The sequence below is a fragment of the Oncorhynchus mykiss genome, chromosome 3, assembly GCF_057628025.1.
Source record: "Oncorhynchus mykiss isolate SJ-2025 chromosome 3, ASM5762802v1, whole genome shotgun sequence".
Classification (NCBI taxonomy): Eukaryota; Metazoa; Chordata; class Actinopteri; order Salmoniformes; family Salmonidae; genus Oncorhynchus; species Oncorhynchus mykiss.
This window is the reverse complement of record NC_143024.1, coordinates 10818919-10837895: the sequence shown is the minus strand read 5'-3', so window position 1 is coordinate 10837895 and position 18977 is coordinate 10818919. Positions and strand designations below refer to the sequence as shown.

Genomic DNA, 18977 nt, shown 5'->3' with positions numbered 1-18977 from the left:
CCTCTCCGTCATAATGAACCTCTCAGCAGGAATATCCTGGTTCTGGTATGGATCTTCATACTACATTACAACGTTACATCACCTCCAATAGAATGAACAGTGTGACATTACAACATTACTTCACCTCCAATAGAATGAACAGTGTGACATTACAACGTTACATCACCTCCAATAGAATGAACAGTGTGACATTACAACATTACTTCACCTCCAATAGAATGAACAGTGTGACATTACAACGTTACATCACCTCCAATAGAATGAACAGTGTGACATTACAACATTACTTCACCTCCAATAGAATGAACAGTGTGACATTACAACGTTACATCACCTCCAATAGAATGAACAGTGTGACATTACAACGTTACATCACCTCCAATAGAATGAACAGTGTGACATTACGTTACATCACCTCCAATAGAATGAACAGTGTGACATTACAACATTACTTCACCTCCAATAGAATGAACAGTGTGACATTACAACGTTACATCACCTCCAATAGAATGAACAGTGTGACATTACAACATTACTTCACCTCCAATAGAATGAACAGTGTGACATTACAACGTTACTTCACCTCCAATAGAATGAACAGTGTGACATTACAACATTACTTCACCTCCAATAGAATGAACAGTGTGACATTACAACATTACTTCACCTCCAATAGAATGAACAGTGTGACATTACAACATTACTTCACCTCCAATAGAATGAACAGTGTGACATTACAACGTTACTTCACCTCCAATAGAATGAACAGTGTGACATTACGTTACATCACCTCCAATAGAATGAACAGTGTGACATTACAACGTTACTTCACCTCCAATAGAATGAACAGTGTGACATTACAACGTTACTTCACCTCCAATAGAATGAACAGTGTGACATTACAACGTTACATCACCTCCAATAGAATGAACAGTGTGACATTACAACGTTACTTCACCTCCAATAGAATGAACAGTGTGACATTACAACATTACATCACCTCCAATAGAATGAACAGTGTGACATTACAACGTTACATCACCTCCAATAGAATGAACAGTGTGACATTACGTTACTTCACCTCCAATAGAATGAACAGTGTGACATTACAACGTTACATCACCTCCAATAGAATGAACAGTGTGACATTACAACATTACATCACCTCCAATAGAATGAACAGTGTGACATTACAACGTTACATCACCTCCAATAGAATGAACAGTGTGACATTACAACATTACTTCACCTCCAATAGAATGAACAGTGTGACATTACAACATTACTTCACCTCCAATAGAATGAACAGTGTGACATTACGTTACATCACCTCCAATAGAATGAACAGTGTGACATTACAACATTACTTCACCTCCAATAGAATGAACAGTGTGACATTACAACGTTACTTCACCTCCAATAGAATGAACAGTGTGACATTACATTACTTCACCTCCAATAGAATGAACAGTGTGACATTACAACATTACTTCACCTCCAATAGAATGAACAGTGTGACATTACAACGTTACTTCACCTCCAATAGAATGAACAGTGTGACATTACAACGTTACTTCACCTCCAATAGAATGAACAGTGTGACATTACAACATTACATCACCTCCAATAGAATGAACAGTGTGACATTACAACATTACATCACCTCCAATAGAATGAACAGTGTGACATTACAACATTACATCACCTCCAATAGAATGAACAGTGTGACATTACAACGTTACTTCACCTCCAATAGAATGAACAGTGTGACATTACAACGTTACTTCACCTCCAATAGAATGAACAGTGTGACATTACGTTACATCACCTCCAATAGAATGAACAGTGTGACATTACAACATTACTTCACCTCCAATAGAATGAACAGTGTGACATTACAACGTTACTTCACCTCCAATAGAATGAACAGTGTGACATTACAACATTACTTCACCTCCAATAGAATGAACAGTGTGACATTACAACGTTACATCACCTCCAATAGAATGAACAGTGTGACATTACGTTACTTCACCTCCAATAGAATGAACAGTGTGACATTACAACGTTACTTCACCTCCAATAGAATGAACAGTGTGACATTACAACATTACTTCACCTCCAATAGAATGAACAGTGTGACATTACAACATTACTTCACCTCCAATAGAATGAACAGTGTGACATTACAACATTACATCACCTCCAATAGAATGAACAGTGTGACATTACAACGTTACTTCACCTCCAATAGAATGAACAGTGTGACATTACAACGTTACATCACCTCCAATAGAATGAACAGTGTGACATTACAACGTTACTTCACCTCCAATAGAATGAACAGTGTGACATTACAACATTACTTCACCTCCAATAGAATGAACAGTGTGACATTACAACGTTACATCACCTCCAATAGAATGAACAGTGTGACATTACAACATTACTTCACCTCCAATAGAATGAACAGTGTGACATTACAACGTTACGTCACCTCCAATAGAATGAACAGTGTGACATTACAACATTACTTCACCTCCAATAGAATGAACAGTGTGACATTACAACGTTACATCACCTCCAATAGAATGAACAGTGTGACATTACAACATTACTTCACCTCCAATAGAATGAACAGTGTGACATTACAACGTTACTTCACCTCCAATAGAATGAACAGTGTGACATTACAACGTTACATCACCTCCAATAGAATGAACAGTGTGACATTACAACATTACTTCACCTCCAATAGAATGAACAGTGTGACATTACAACGTTACATCACCTCCAATAGAATGAACAGTGTGACATTACAACATTACTTCACCTCCAATAGAATGAACAGTGTGACATTACAACGTTACTTCACCTCCAATAGAATGAACAGTGTGACATTACAACGTTACATCACCTCCAATAGAATGAACAGTGTGACATTACAACGTTACTTCACCTCCAATAGAATGAACAGTGTGACATTACAACGTTACATCACCTCCAATAGAATGAACAGTGTGACATTACAACGTTACTTCACCTCCAATAGAATGAACAGTGTGACATTACAACATTACTTCACCTCCAATAGAATGAACAGTGTGACATTACAACGTTACATCACCTCCAATAGAATGAACAGTGTGACATTACAACATTACTTCACCTCCAATAGAATGAACAGTGTGACATTACAACCTTACGTCACCTCCAATAGAATGAACAGTGTGACATTACAACATTACTTCACCTCCAATAGAATGAACAGTGTGACATTACAACGTTACATCACCTCCAATAGAATGAACAGTGTGACATTACAACGTTACATCACCTCCAATAGAATGAACAGTGTGACATTACAACATTACTTCACCTCCAATAGAATGAACAGTGTGACATTACAACGTTACATCACCTCCAATAGAATGAACAGTGTGACATTACAACATTACTTCACCTCCAATAGAATGAACAGTGTGACATTACAACGTTACTTCACCTCCAATAGAATGAACAGTGTGACATTACAACATTACTTCACCTCCAATAGAATGAACAGTGTGATATTACATTACTTCACCTCCAATAGAATGAACAGTGTGACATTACAACATTACTTCACCTCCAATAGAATGAACAGTGTGACATTACAACGTTACATCACCTCCAATAGAATGAACAGTGTGACATTACAACGTTACTTCACCTCCAATAGAATGAACAGTGTGACATTACAACATTACTTCACCTCCAATAGAATGAACAGTGTGACATTACGTTACTTCACCTCCAATAGAATGAACAGTGTGACATTACAACGTTACTTCACCTCCAATAGAATGAACAGTGTGATATTACAACATTACTTCACCTCCAATAGAATGAACAGTGTGACATTACAACATTACTTCACCTCCAATAGAATGAACAGTGTGACATTACAACATTACTTCACCTCCAATAGAATGAACAGTGTGACATTACAACGTTACTTCACCTCCAATAGAATGAACAGTGTGACATTACAACGTTACATCACCTCCAATAGAATGAACAGTGTGACATTACAACGTTACTTCACCTCCAATAGAATGAACAGTGTGACATTACAACATTACTTCACCTCCAATAGAATGAACAGTGTGACATTACAACGTTACATCACCTCCAATAGAATGAACAGTGTGACATTACAACGTTACATCACCTCCAATAGAATGAACAGTGTGACATTACAACATTACTTCACCTCCAATAGAATGAACAGTGTGACATTACAACGTTACATCACCTCCAATAGAATGAACAGTGTGACATTACAACATTACTTCACCTCCAATAGAATGAACAGTGTGACATTACAACGTTACATCACCTCCAATAGAATGAACAGTGTGACATTACAACATTACTTCACCTCCAATAGAATGAACAGTGTGACATTACAACCTTACGTCACCTCCAATAGAATGAACAGTGTGACATTACAACATTACTTCACCTCCAATAGAATGAACAGTGTGACATTACAACGTTACATCACCTCCAATAGAATGAACAGTGTGACATTACAACGTTACATCACCTCCAATAGAATGAACAGTGTGACATTACAACATTACTTCACCTCCAATAGAATGAACAGTGTGACATTACAACGTTACATCACCTCCAATAGAATGAACAGTGTGACATTACAACATTACTTCACCTCCAATAGAATGAACAGTGTGACATTACAACGTTACTTCACCTCCAATAGAATGAACAGTGTGACATTACAACATTACTTCACCTCCAATAGAATGAACAGTGTGATATTACATTACTTCACCTCCAATAGAATGAACAGTGTGACATTACAACATTACTTCACCTCCAATAGAATGAACAGTGTGACATTACAACGTTACATCACCTCCAATAGAATGAACAGTGTGACATTACAACGTTACTTCACCTCCAATAGAATGAACAGTGTGACATTACAACATTACTTCACCTCCAATAGAATGAACAGTGTGACATTACGTTACTTCACCTCCAATAGAATGAACAGTGTGACATTACAACGTTACTTCACCTCCAATAGAATGAACAGTGTGATATTACAACATTACTTCACCTCCAATAGAATGAACAGTGTGACATTACAACATTACTTCACCTCCAATAGAATGAACAGTGTGACATTACAACATTACTTCACCTCCAATAGAATGAACAGTGTGACATTACAACGTTACTTCACCTCCAATAGAATGAACAGTGTGACATTACAACGTTACATCACCTCCAATAGAATGAACAGTGTGACATTACAACGTTACTTCACCTCCAATAGAATGAACAGTGTGACATTACAACATTACTTCACCTCCAATAGAATGAACAGTGTGACATTACAACGTTACATCACCTCCAATAGAATGAACAGTGTGACATTACAACGTTACATCACCTCCAATAGAATGAACAGTGTGACATTACAACATTACTTCACCTCCAATAGAATGAACAGTGTGACATTACAACGTTACATCACCTCCAATAGAATGAACAGTGTGACATTACAACATTACTTCACCTCCAATAGAATCACTCCATCTTTACTTTATACCGGATCATAATATGATGGATCTCCACTAAAGGGCCTGTCACTCTCGCTGAATGTGATGCAGATCAATTCAATACAGAACTCACTATTTCTAGCGGTTTTGTGTGTGTGTGTGTGTGTGTGTTTGTGTGTGACAGGCGTGTGTGTGTGACAGAATCGTCCTGGACTGAGACGCCGTCTGGCAGACAGACCTGAAAGAGAACATCATCATGACTGTGGTTTTGCTCAACATCTCAACGTAATTGATGTGCACGCTCATTAGTTTAATGACCTCTTAACGTGACCCCCCCCCCCCCCAGAGAATAAAATATGTTTCACAGATATATACACAGTATTCTCACAGAATAGCTAGTTGTGACGTTATCGAAGCGAACATGATGAGATTCCCTTGTTGGAGGCAGTTTACTGGCTCCCAGGCTGAATCCCAAAGGATACCCTGTTCTCTATATAGTGCACTGCTTTTGACCAGAGGTCCTGGTCGTGCACTAAATAGGAAATAGAGTGTCATTTGGGACGCAGACACAGTGAGAGTCAGGGAGGGGAGGAGAGAGGATGTGGGAGGGGAGGAGGAGGTGGAGGAGAGATGGATCAACCTGACTGTAAAGGTCTGCCTGACAGTGATGTGTCCAGAAAAGAGTTTGACACTAGAAGCTTAGTCCTGTCCAGTGTCTATAATGAATCATTCATGAGCCATTCAATAACCACTTTACTAGTGTGTGTGTGTGGTACTAAAAAAGAAAATAGCGATTTGGATGTTGCTATGCAGAGTTGCGTTCTCAGGATATGAATAATGGAAGGGGATCAATGAGTGTGTCTGTTGTGGTCTTTTAAACAGGTAAGCTGTTCTCTGTGAAATGTTATTGTCCAATGATATTCTCATCTGGAAATGTTACGTGGTAGAACACATATCCTTTTTGTATAGTTAATATTCATACGTGACTTTTATTATTTATATTTGTGGCTTTTATTTCGTATTAACATATACATTCAACTGAATGGGCCAGAATAGCAGTAAGACACCAGATTTTAGCTTTAAGGGGGGGTACATTTCCTTGAAATTCTCCTCGCCTCATTATGCATGACGTTAATTTCCTGTTGTAGCCAGGATGGGAACTGCTTAGAACAACCCACCACCTTGCTCTTTTAGTCGGAGTGATTTATCACATTAGATACACCACAGAGATAATGGCACAGTAAGGAGTTAAAGAAAGAAAGGAATTAGATAGTCGTTTGTCCCCTTCAGCAAGCTGAGACATGAGGAAGCTGAGACATGAGGAAGCTGAGACATGAGGAAGCTGAGACATAAGGACGCTGAGACATAAGGAAGCTGAGACATGAGGAAGCTGAGACATAAGGAAGCTGAGACATGAGGAAGCTGAGACATGAGGAAGCTGAGACATGAGGAAGCTGAGACATGAGGAAGCTGAGACATAAGGAAGCTGAGACATAAGGAAGCTGAGACATAAGGAAGCTGAGACATAAGGAAGCTGAGACATAAGGAAGCTGAGACATAAATTGCATCTCTTTTCAGAGATTTATATTTTATATGTCTGTTCTCTACACTTTTAGATTTGTTTAGTCAGAATTTAAGCAGTGTCTGTATCCCAAATATTTGGCCTGGGCCCTGGTCAATAGGGTGCCATTTGGGATGCTCCTTGAAGCAGTGTGGTCTTGTTCAGTACTGCAGGAGCAGAGCCTTTCTAGTAGAAAGAGAGAGAGAGAGCTGCTGAGCTAATGTGAGATTAAACTAAAGGCTTGCGTCTTAAACCACATAAGGAACGGGCGTGACCGTGTCTTGACCGCAGACGGAACGGGCGTGATCGCGTCTTGACCGCAGACGGAACGGGCGTGACTGTGTCTTGACCGCAGACGGAACAGGCGTGACCGCAGACGGAACGGGCGTGACCGCGTCTTGACCGCAGACGGAACGGGCGGGAGAGACTGTTCTAAGCTCAGTCACAGAATCTATTTCACTGTCAGGGATCTTAACTAAAGACATGGAAGTTGTGTGGTTCTTTTATAGAAACTCATCTAGCTAGGTGCTTTGAATTTCTAATGCAGTAGGTGTGTCAATCCCTCCTCCACAGTAGTCTCTATAGAGATCAATCTCAATCAATATCTCTTAAGAGATTCTCTTCAGAAAAAATACCATTTTAACTCAACTTGGAAGGAGCACCATACATTTAATGTATCTTTATATAGCAAATGCCTAGGATAAGGTTAATTACATGGTCATTTGCATAGCATTATGATATGCAGATTGTACAGTAGCTCAGTGGTTCCCAAACATTTTCACACAGGATTAAATCAAATGTATTTATAAAGCCCTTCTTACATCAGCTGATATCTCAAAGTGCTGTACAGAAACCCAGCCTAAAACCCCAAACAGAAAGCAATGCAGGTGTAGAAGCACGGTGGCTAGGAACAACTCCCTAGAAAGGCAGGAACCTAGGAAGAAACCTTTGTTCCTTGGGGAATGCGACACGTCTATTTCTATGGGCACAACCACTGGCCATGACACATTGTTCACACGCCTCTTGTTGGCGGAGAGAACATTTTGCAGTTTTAAAGCAAATTTCTTGCAATTCTACACGTTTTGCCATGTGTTCGTATGATATCTGAGTGACTCAAACATTATAACAAAATCAAAGGGCTAAAAAAACAACCCCTAGCTAAAACAACGTTAGCTGACATGGGCTAGTTTCTCTGGGCATTTCTGAACCTGGACGTTATAAATAGCTGTCTAAGGCAGTGGTCCTAGGATGATCAAAGGAAATTGGATGCAGCTGAGCTCAATTTGGAGTGTCGCGGCAAAGAGGTGTGAATGAGATATTTGTGTTTTTAATTTTCAATAAATTTACAAACGTTTCTCAACATGTTTTCACTTTGTCATTATGGGGTATTGTGTGTAGATGGGTGAGGGGAAAAAATATATATTTAATCTGTTTTGAATTCAGGCTGTAACACAACAAAATGTGGCATGTCTGAAGGCACTGTGGTCTACCACTTCATGGCTGAGCCGTTGTTGCTCCTAGATGTTTTCACTTTTCACAAAAACAGCACTTAAAGTTGACCGGGGCAGGTCTAGCAGGGTAGACATTTGATGAACTTGGGGGGGGGGGGGACAACAACAACAACAAGGGGACAACAACAACAAGTGGGGCACAACAACAAGGTAATTGGTAGGTTGTTTAGTGCACTACTTCCAAAAGCAGTGCACTATGTAGGGAAGAGGGTGGCATTTATGATGCTGCCTAGGTTTCCCACTGTCTGTCTTTATTATTAGAAGCCCCTCCCCCTCTTGTGAGAAGTGAGTGGTACACTCCCAGGCAGACCTCCCCCTCTTGTGAGAAGTGAGTGGTACACTCCCAGGCAGCTCTCCCCCTCTTGTGAGTAGTGAGTGGTACACTCCCAGGCAGACCTCCCCCTCTTGTGAGTAGTGAGTGGTACACTCCCAGGCAGACCTCCCCCTCTTGTGACAAGTGAGTGGTACACTCCCAGGCAGCTCTCCCCCTCTTGTGAGTAGTGAGTGGTACACTCCCAGGCAGCCCTCCCCCTCTTGTGAGAAGTGAGTGGTACACTCCCAGGCAGACCTCCCCCTCTTGTGAGAAGGGAGTGGTACACTCCCAGGCAGACCTCCCCTCTTGTGAGAAGTGAGTGGTACACTCCCAGGCAGCCCTCCCATCCTCTCTCCTCACCACTACAGCAGTGTCTCCTCAGCCTGGCAGTACTGCACGTGCTCCCTCACAGCATCGCGGTGTGTGTGTGTGTGTGTTTGGCAGCACAGAAGCGTTATCCGTCCGAGCGAGGTAGTGTGTAACCACTCTGTCGATGCAGAATGGGGGGTTAGCTGTAGTGGTGGTGTAGCCGTGGCATAGCTGAGCGTCTGGTCTCGCTCTCCGCTCGGGGTCTGGGCCGGCCTGGGTCGTCACGATCACCAGGACACCAGTCATGTCCTCTCCAGGGAGCAGCTCCAGGAACTCCTGTAGGTTACAATGCTTTTCTCCTCTCTGTCACTCGTTTTTCTCTCGTTTTTTTTCTCTCTGTTATATCTCTCCATTTTCCTCTTTCTTTTTATGTCTCTCTCCATGTCCCTCTCTTTGTCTTCATGTCTCCCTCCCTCCCTCTGTCTGTCTGTCTCTCTCTCCATGTCCCTGTCTTTATGTCTTCATGTCTGTCTCTCTCCATGTCCCTGTCTTCATGTCTGTCTCTCTCCATGTCCCTGTCTTTATGTCTTCATGTCTGTCTCTCTCTCCATGTCCCTGTCTTTATGTCTTCATGTCTGTCTCTCTCCATGTCCCTGTCTTCATGTCTGTCTCTCTCCATGTCCCTGTCTTTATGTCTTCATGTCTGTCTCTCTCTCCATGTCCCTGTCTTTATGTCTTCATGTCTGTCTCTCTCCCTCTCTTTGTCTGTCTCTCTCTCCATGTCCCTGTCTTTATGTCTTCATGTCTCCCTCCCTCCCTCTGTCTGTCTGTGTCTCTGTATTCGTTATTCTCCTCATGTTTAAAGTGGAATGTCTATTTGATGATGCTTTGATGTTGGTGATCTGTGCCACTGCCACGGTATTCTTTCAGTAGGACTTGACTTAGTGCAGCCTGGGTTGTGTGTGTGTGTGACTCAGTCATATGATGAACCCATGCAGTTACACTCTGCTCCTTTTTGCCCCAACAGTTTGTCTATTGTCAGGAAACAGAAAAGGTCAGGTTGAAAGGAAGGGATCTAAGTGTTAGTGACGTAGGTCACGGGAGCAACTCTACCAGTCAATAACTCCTCTATGAATGCAGTGATCACCAGTTACTTGACTATGAAATAGTCCCTTAATATACATCACTGGTCAGGAATGTGCAGCAATGTCCTTACATAACATGTAGAGCTGATATGCCACATTAGAATCTAATTAGAATGCCCCCACGCAGACATAGACGGTCTGGGGTATCTGCTCTGGTGCTCACTGGACTGTGAACAGTGTGTTCCACTGTTACCTGGCGACTTGCCGTGTCGCTATGGGTGATTTGGGGCGGCAGGGTAGCCTAGTGGTTTGAGACAGTTGGGCTAGTAACCGGAAGGTTGCAAGTTCAAATCCCCGAGCTGTCGTTCTGCCCCTGAACAGGCAGTTAACCCACTGTTCCCAGGCCGTCATTGAAAATAATAATTTGTTCTTAACCGACCTGCCTAGTTAAATAAAGGTAAAAAAAATATATAAAAAAATACATTTGCAGGCAGCGATAGGACACCTGTCGTTGTTGTTGTTGTTGACGTTTTACTATTTAAATCAGTCTCAGCAGCGGGAGCCGGGTGAGGAGGGTAATTCGCTCGGCGGTGTGGGTAAAAATGCAGCACTGGAGAAGTAATAGCAGGAAAATGGCTTAAAGTGTCAGTCTATTCACTCCTGACTTTGACGCTCCCTTCAGAGGGTATTGATTTCTCTAGCTCTTAACCATTATAGTAAAGAGGCAGGGATTTAGAGTAAGATCAGCAGTAGGTCTACGTCCCAAATGGTACCCTATTCCCTATATAGTGCACTACTTTTGATCAGGTCTCTGGTAGAAAGTAGTGCACTATATAGGGTGACATTTGGGTTGTACACACACTGTGGCTGCTATTGCGGAGATCAATGGCTTGCTGAGGTAAGCAGTGCTGTCCGAAACCGCTATGATTGGATTACTTGTGAGTACCACATCTGGTCAGGCCTGACGGGAGGTGGGACGGGAGGTGGGACGGGAGGTGATATCTGAAGAGCAGGCTGCCCACACCTTTAATTTTTAATTTCACCTTTATTTAACCAGGTAGGCTAGTTGAGAACAAGTTCTCATTTACAACTGCAACCTGACCAAGATAAAGCATAGCAGTGCAGTGTGTGTGCCAGTGTAGCCTAACTTGGCAGCCCACAGTAGCCTAACTTGGCAGCCCACAGTAGCCTAACTTGGCAGCCCACAGTAGCCTAACTTGGCAGCTCACAGTAGCCTAACTTGGCAGCTCACAGTAGCCTAACTTGGCAGCCCACAGTAGCCTAACTTGGCAGCCCACAGTAGCCTAACTTGGCAGCCCACAGTAGCCTAACTTGGCAGCCCACAGTAGCCTAACTTGGCAGCCCACAGTAGCCTAACTTGGCAGCCCACAGTAGGCTAACTTGGCAGCCCACAGTAGCCTAACTTGGCAGCCCACAGCAGCCTAACTTGGCAGCCCACAGTAGCCTAACTTGGCAGCCCACATGGTGTAGATGAGATGAGTAGTATACAGCAACCTAACATGAGAGCTGAGGCTGGGGCCAGTGCTCTGCCTCCCCCTCTCAGATCATAGCTAATATAATAGCTTTACATCTATGGCTCAGACCCTTTAGAACAGTGGTTAAAACCGCAGTCAAAGTTACCATTAACCTAATTAAACCAGTTCGCTAGGAATGAGGTTTGTGCAGTAGGCCTGAAACGTTATCACATCATATATTGGCTATATGCCTGGCCTGCCAATATTGTTCCTCTCAGACCATATTATATTTTGAAACTTAAGCTTTAATAACAATACATCAGTTGGTGTAGAACATGCTGAGCCTAAATTGAGAATTGTTTTTTACTGGACTGATGGTACATGCATCTGATGGTCATGGTGCTTTCAAGACAACTGGGAACTCTGAAAAAACAAGATCAAATGATGACGTCCGTGAACATCAGGTCGGTAGGTCTGAGCTCTAGAAAGATACCAGAGTTTCTGAGTAGGATGACCTTTAAAAAAATTTAAAAAATTCCCTAGAGTTCCCAGTTGTCTTGAATGTACTGAAGTCAGACATTTCCAAGTTCCCAGTTGTCTTGAATGTACTGAAGTCAGACATTTCCAAGTTCCCAGTTGTCTTGAATGTACTGAAGTCAGACATTTCCAAGTTCCCAGTTGTCTTGAATGTACTGAAGTCAGACATTTCCAAGTTCCCAGTTGTCTTGAATGTACTGAAGTCAGACATTTCCAAGTTCCCAGTTGTCTTGAATGTACTGAAGTCAGACATTTCCAAGTTCCCAGTTGTCTTGAATGTACTGAAGTCAGACATTTCCAAGTTCCCAGTTGTCTTGAATGTACTGAAGTCAGACATTTCCAAGTTCCCAGTTGTTTTGAACACGGCATTAGTCTCAGCGGAGGGAGAGAGAGCAGCAGAGGGTCTGCCTCTCACGGTCCCTGCTCTCTCTTTCATTTCCTCTAGTATCAAACTGTGCCTGGGTCGTGGAAGCTGTAGGGAGGCACGGTGATTGGAACTATCCGATTGGCCAGCGCAGTAGGCACCGTCGATTTAGCCACCGATCTCAAGAGTCCGCCGGGTTGGAGAAGTTTGTCTTTTCAGACAAATGAAATGGTTCAAACTGGGAACACTTTGCCTGCCTGGTACATCAAGTGCACCGACCGCCAACAGCACAACACGAAGAAAACAAAAAGGAACGCAAGCCTTTATGCCTTTGGCTTTTCTACTGAAATGTTTGGTGATCCGCTAGAAATGCCTTGAAGATGGCGATCGACCGGTTGCTGAGCACTGCTTTGATAATATATAGGAATGTAATGCACTGTAGGGGTCTCTGACCTTTTTTTTTTCACTCTCCACAAGTCTATCAGTTGAGGGTATATGACTGAATTCACTAGGCTTTACAGAATGTCACCACTGGTTGCCCTCTGAAACCCCCCCTAACATAGCTTGGTATTAAATATAATTACATTTCTCTGAACATTTCATCTTGGTTCCTATTTATAGTGGTGACGCATGACTTGGAGAATGTTTATGACAGTGGAATTAGGAGCAGTAATATAATGTTTATAACAGTGGAATTAGGAGCAGTAATAGAATGTTTACAACAGTGGAATTAGGAGCAGTAATAGAATGTTTATAACAGTGGAATTAGGAGCAGTAATAGAATGTTTATAACAGTGGAATTAGGAGCTGTAATAGAATGTTTATAACAGTGGAATTAGGAGCAGTAATAGAATGTTTACAACAGTGGAATTAGGAGCTGTAATAGAATGTTTATAACAGTGGAATTAGGAGCAGTAATAGAATGTTTATAACAGTGGAATTAGGAGCTGTAATAGAATGTTTATAACAGTGGAATTAGGAGCAGTAATAGAATGTTTATAACAATGGAATTAGGAGCTGTAATAGAATGTTTATAACAGTGGAATTAGGAGCAGTAATAGAATGTTTATAACAGTGGAATTAGGAGCAGTAATAGAATGTTTATAACAGTGGAATTAGGAACAGTAATAGAATGTTTATAACAGTGGAATTAGGAGCAGTAATAGAATGTTTATAACAGTGGAATTAGGAGCAGTAATAGAATGTTTATAACAGTGGAATTAGGAGCAGTAATAGAATGTTTACAACAGTGGAATTAGGAGCAGTCAACAGTGGAATTAGGAGCAGTAATAGAATGTTTATAACAGTGGAATTAGGAGCTGTAATAGAATGTTTACAACAGTGGAATTAGGAGCAGTAATAGAATGTTTATAACAGTGGAATTAGGAGCTGTAATAGAATGTTTACAACAGTGGAATTAGGAGCAGTAATAGAATGTTTATAACAGTGGAATTAGGAGCTGTAATAGAATGTTTATAACAGTGGAATTAGGAGCAGTAATAGAATGTTTATAACAGTGGAATTAGGAGCTGTAATAGAATGTTTATAACAGTGGAATTAGGAGCAGTAATAGAATGTTTATAACAGTGGAATTAGGAGCTGTAATAGAATGTTTATAACAGTGGAATTAGGAGCTGTAATATAATGTTTATAACAGTGGAATTAGGAGCAGTAATAGAATGTTTATAACAGTGGAATTAGGAGCTGTAATAGAATGTTTATAACAGTGGAATTAGGAGCTGTAATAGAATGTTTATAACAGTGGAATTAGGAGCAGTAATAGAATGTTTATAACAGTGGAATTAGGAGCTGTAATAGAATGTTTATAACAGTGGAATTAGGAGCAGTAATAGAATGTTTATAACAGTGGAATTAGGAGCAGTAATAGAATGTTTATAACAGTGGAATTAGGAGCTGTAATAGAATGTTTATAACAGTGGAATTAGGAGCTGTAATAGAATGTTTATAACAGTGGAATTAGGAGCAGTAATAGAATGTTTATAACAGTGGAATTAGGAGCAGTAATAGAATGTTTATAACAGTGGAATTAGGAGCAGTAATAGAATGTTTACAACAGTGGAATTAGGAGCAGTAATAGAATGTTTATAACAGTGGAATTAGGAGCTGTAATATAATGTTTATAACAGTGGAATTAGGAGCTGTAATAGAATGCTGTGTCTCTCCTTCCCTGGGGGTCAATAGAGAGGTTAGAGGGCTCATCATTATATATTTATCCTGCTGGGGGATTTAGGCTCTGATCAAAAGTATTGCACTATGGGGAATCTCTTCCACTGTCTGATATATATTTTAACACCCCTTCTCTCTCTCAGAAAGCCATTGACATTATTTTAGAAACCCATTGACATCCCTTCTCTCTCTCAGAAAGCCATTGACATCATTATTTCTCTCAGAAAGCCATTGACATCATTCTCTCTGTCAGAAAGCCATTGACATCATTCTCTCTGTCAGAAAGCCATTTGACTTCCACTATGAGAAACAAGAGAACGTCACGGGTCACAGCTCCAGCTTGTGGGTCACATCTAAAAATACATTCCTCAGTTGTTGCAGCATGCATAAATAAATGCAACTGGTTTACCATTTGTCAAGCAACTTTGCATAATGTTACCTAATGAGAGGCCATAATGTTACCTATGGGATGTTACCTATGGAAGGCCATAATGTTACCTATGGGATGTTCCCTATGGAAGGCCATAATGTTACCTATGGGATGTTACCTGTGGAAGGCCATAATGTTACCTATGGGATGTTACCTATGGAAGGCCATAATGTTACCTATGGGATGTTCCCTATGAGATGTTACCTATGGGATGTTCCCTATGGAAGGCCATAATGTTACCTATGGGATGTTACCTAATGAGAGGCCATAATGTTACCTATGGGATGTTACCTATGGAAGGCCATAATGTTACCTATGGGATGTTACCTATGGAAGGCCATAATGTTACCTATGGGATGTTACCTATGAGAGGCCATAATGTTACCTATGGGATGTTCCCTATGGAAGGCCATAATGTTACCTATGGGATGTTCCCTATGAGATGTTACCTATGGGATGTTCCCTATGGAAGGCCATAATGTTACCTATGGGATGTTACCTATGGAAGGCCATAATGTTACCTATGGGATGTTCCCTATGAGATGTTACCTATGGGATGTTCCCTATGGAAGGCCATAATGTTACCTATGGGATGTTACCTATGGAAGGCCATAATGTTACCTATGGGATGTTACCTATGAGATGTTACCTATGGGATGTTACCTGTGGAAGGCCATAATGTTACCTATGGGATGTTACCTATGGGATGTTACCTGTGGAAGGCCATAATGTTACCTATGGGATGTTACCTATGGAAGGCCATAATGTTACCTAATGGATGTTACCTATGGAAGGCCATAATGTTACCTATGGGATGTTACCTATGGAAGGCCATAATGTTACCTATGGGATGTTACCTATGGAAGGCCATAATGTTACCTATGAGATGTTACCTATGGGATGTTACCTATGGAAGGCCATAATGTTACCTATGGGATGTTACCTATGAGATGTTACCTATGGGATGTTACCTGTGGAAGGCCATAATGTTACCTATGGGATGTTACCTATGAGATGTTACCTATGGGATGTTACCTATGGAAGGCCATAATGTTACCTATGGGATGTTCCCTATGAGATGTTACCTATGGGATGTTACCTGTGGAAGGCCATAATGTTACCTATGGGATGTTCCCTATGAGATGTTACCTATGGGATGTTACCTGTGGAAGGCCATAATGTTACCTATGGGATGTTACCTATGGAAGGCCATAATGTTACCTATGGGATGTTCCCTATGAGAGGCCATAATGTTAACTATGGGATGTTACCTATGAGATGTTACCTATGGGATGTTACCTATGAGAGGCCATAATGTTACCTATGGGATGTTACCTATGGAAGGCCATAATGTTACCTATGAGATGTTACCTATGGGATGTTACCTGTGGAAGGCCATAATGTTACCTATGAGATGTTACCTATGAGATGTTACCTATGGGATGTTACCTGTGGAAGGCCATAATGTTACCTATGAGATGTTACCTATGAGATGTTACCTATGGGATGTTACCTATGGAAGGCCATAATGTTACCTATGGGATGTTACCTATGAGATGTTACCTATGGGATGTTACCTATGGAAGGCCATAATGTTACCTATGGGATGTTACCTATGGAAGGCCATAATGTTACCTATGGGATGTTCCCTATGGAAGGCCATAATGTTACCTATGGGATGTTACCTATGGAAGGCCATAATGTCACCTATGGGATGTTACCTATGGGAGGACATAATGTTACCTATGGGATGTTACCTATGGAAGGCCATAATGTTACCTATGGGATGTTACCTATGGGAGGACATAATGTTACCTATGGGAGGACACCACGTTACCTGTGGGAGGCCGTCATGTAGATGTATTGTGGATGAAGAGTTGTGGTGTTGCAATATGTGATAAAAGGAGAGTGGTATTTCTAGTGAATCAGAGGCTGGTTCTGTTGAGCTGCTGTTCACCATGTGGAAGATAGAATGCATGTCTCTGATCACAGGTAGCTTCCCAGATGGAAGCCTAGTGTTCCCTAGAAATGGCACCCTAGCCTGTGTATTTCCTATGGGCCCTGGTCCAAAAGTAGTGCACTATAAAGGGAATAGGGAGCCGTTTGGGGGACAGACAGTTATTCTGGGGCCCTGCCTGGTGACAGCTGGCTTGACTTCCTGCCCACCTGGGACTAGTCGAGTTGACACATCCAGCCCACTGACAACAACACCCCTTTACAACAGGGGTGACACTGACTGACTGTGTTCAAATGCTTTGGTAGATTCTGACAAGGAGAAATGACCTACCTGGAATTCCTGAGCCTGTATCGGCACCTTGGCGGGCATTTCAAGGATTTGTGAGAATCCAATGATTCAGGGTTGAAATTCTTATTTTCAATGAGGCAGCATTTCTGGGATGAACTTTTGTCAGAAAACAAAGAAGATACTTAGTTCCTCAATCTGCTGTTACTTGACTCCACACGGATGTCAGTTCTTGTAAAGGCAGCTGATGATGAGTAGAGCTTGATCTAGGACAAAAGATTCACTGCAACAATATGCGTCTTTTTAAAAGGATGTAGCACCTCTAGCCGTAACACAGACACTCCTATGGTTCCATAAAAGTAACATAACCACTTCCTGCTGTTCTGAGAAGTGGGTAGGTGCTTCCTGTCTTTAAGACCGAGAGAGGCATGGCTCACAGTGGGGACTAGAGCTTACTGGGACTATAGTCACGACACATGTCTGGCTTCACATAACAGAACCGTCCGGTTGTTTTCTGATCCGGAGGAGACACACTTGGGCAGGCAGGTAAATAATTAGCCTACAATGTGGGTGATATAAATTTACATGTTAGTCATTTAGCAGGTGCTCTTATCCAGAGTGATTTTCATCTTAAGGTAACTAGGTGAGACAGCCATGTATCTCAGTCACAGTAAGTCTGTATGTAGCCTCACTACTTTTATAGCCTCGCTACTGTATATAGCCTCTCTACTGTATATTGCCTGTCTTTTTACTGTTGTTTTATTTCTTTACTTATTTCTTTGTTCACCTAATACCTTTTTTGCACTTTCGGTTAGAGCCTGAAAATAAGCATTTCACTGTAAGGTCTACTACACCTGTTGTATTCAGCATTTCACTGTAAGGTCTACTACACCTGTTGTATTCAGCATTTCACTGTAAGGTCTACTACACCTGTTGTATTCAGCATTTCACTGTAAGGTCTACTACACCTGTTGTATTCAGCATTTCACTGTAAGGTCTACTACACCTGTTGTATTCAGCATTTCACTGTAAGGTCTACTACACCTGTTGTATTCAGCATTTCACTGTAAGGTCTACTACACCTGTTGTATTCAGCATTTCACTGTAAGGTCTACTACACCTGTTGTATTCAGCATTTCACTGTAAGGTCTACCACACCTGTTGTATTCAGCATTTCACTATAAGGTCTACTACACCTGTTGTATTCAGCATTTCACTGTAAGGTCTACTACACCTGTTGTATTCAGCATTTCCCTGTAAGGTCTACCTACACCTGTTGTATTCTGCATTTCACTGTAAGGTCTACTACACCTGTTGTATTCAGCATTTCACTGTAAGGTCTACCACACCTGTTGTATTCAGCATTTCACTGTAAGGTCTACTACAC

General features: G+C 41.3%; 1 protein-coding gene across 4 annotated transcripts in view; it reads left to right on the top strand.

Annotated features, from left to right (window-relative positions):
- The window catches only part of LOC149984337 (dysbindin-A-like), a 40350-nt gene that overhangs the window by 13700 nt on the left and 7673 nt on the right, over positions 1-18977 (top strand). Inside the window, exon 1 of one of the 4 annotated variants that reach the window (XM_090220433.1) lies at positions 9296-9608. The exons of 1 other annotated variant lie outside the window; for it this stretch is intronic. In XM_090220433.1, coding sequence (XP_090076559.1) covers positions 9575-9608 — 34 coding nt within the window. In that variant the 5' untranslated portion in view covers positions 9296-9574. Of the gene's footprint in view, positions 1-9295; positions 9609-18005; positions 18137-18164; positions 18261-18977 lie in introns of those variants that run through there. 2 more of the 4 variants (XM_090220440.1, XM_090220436.1) reach the window with 2 other exon arrangements.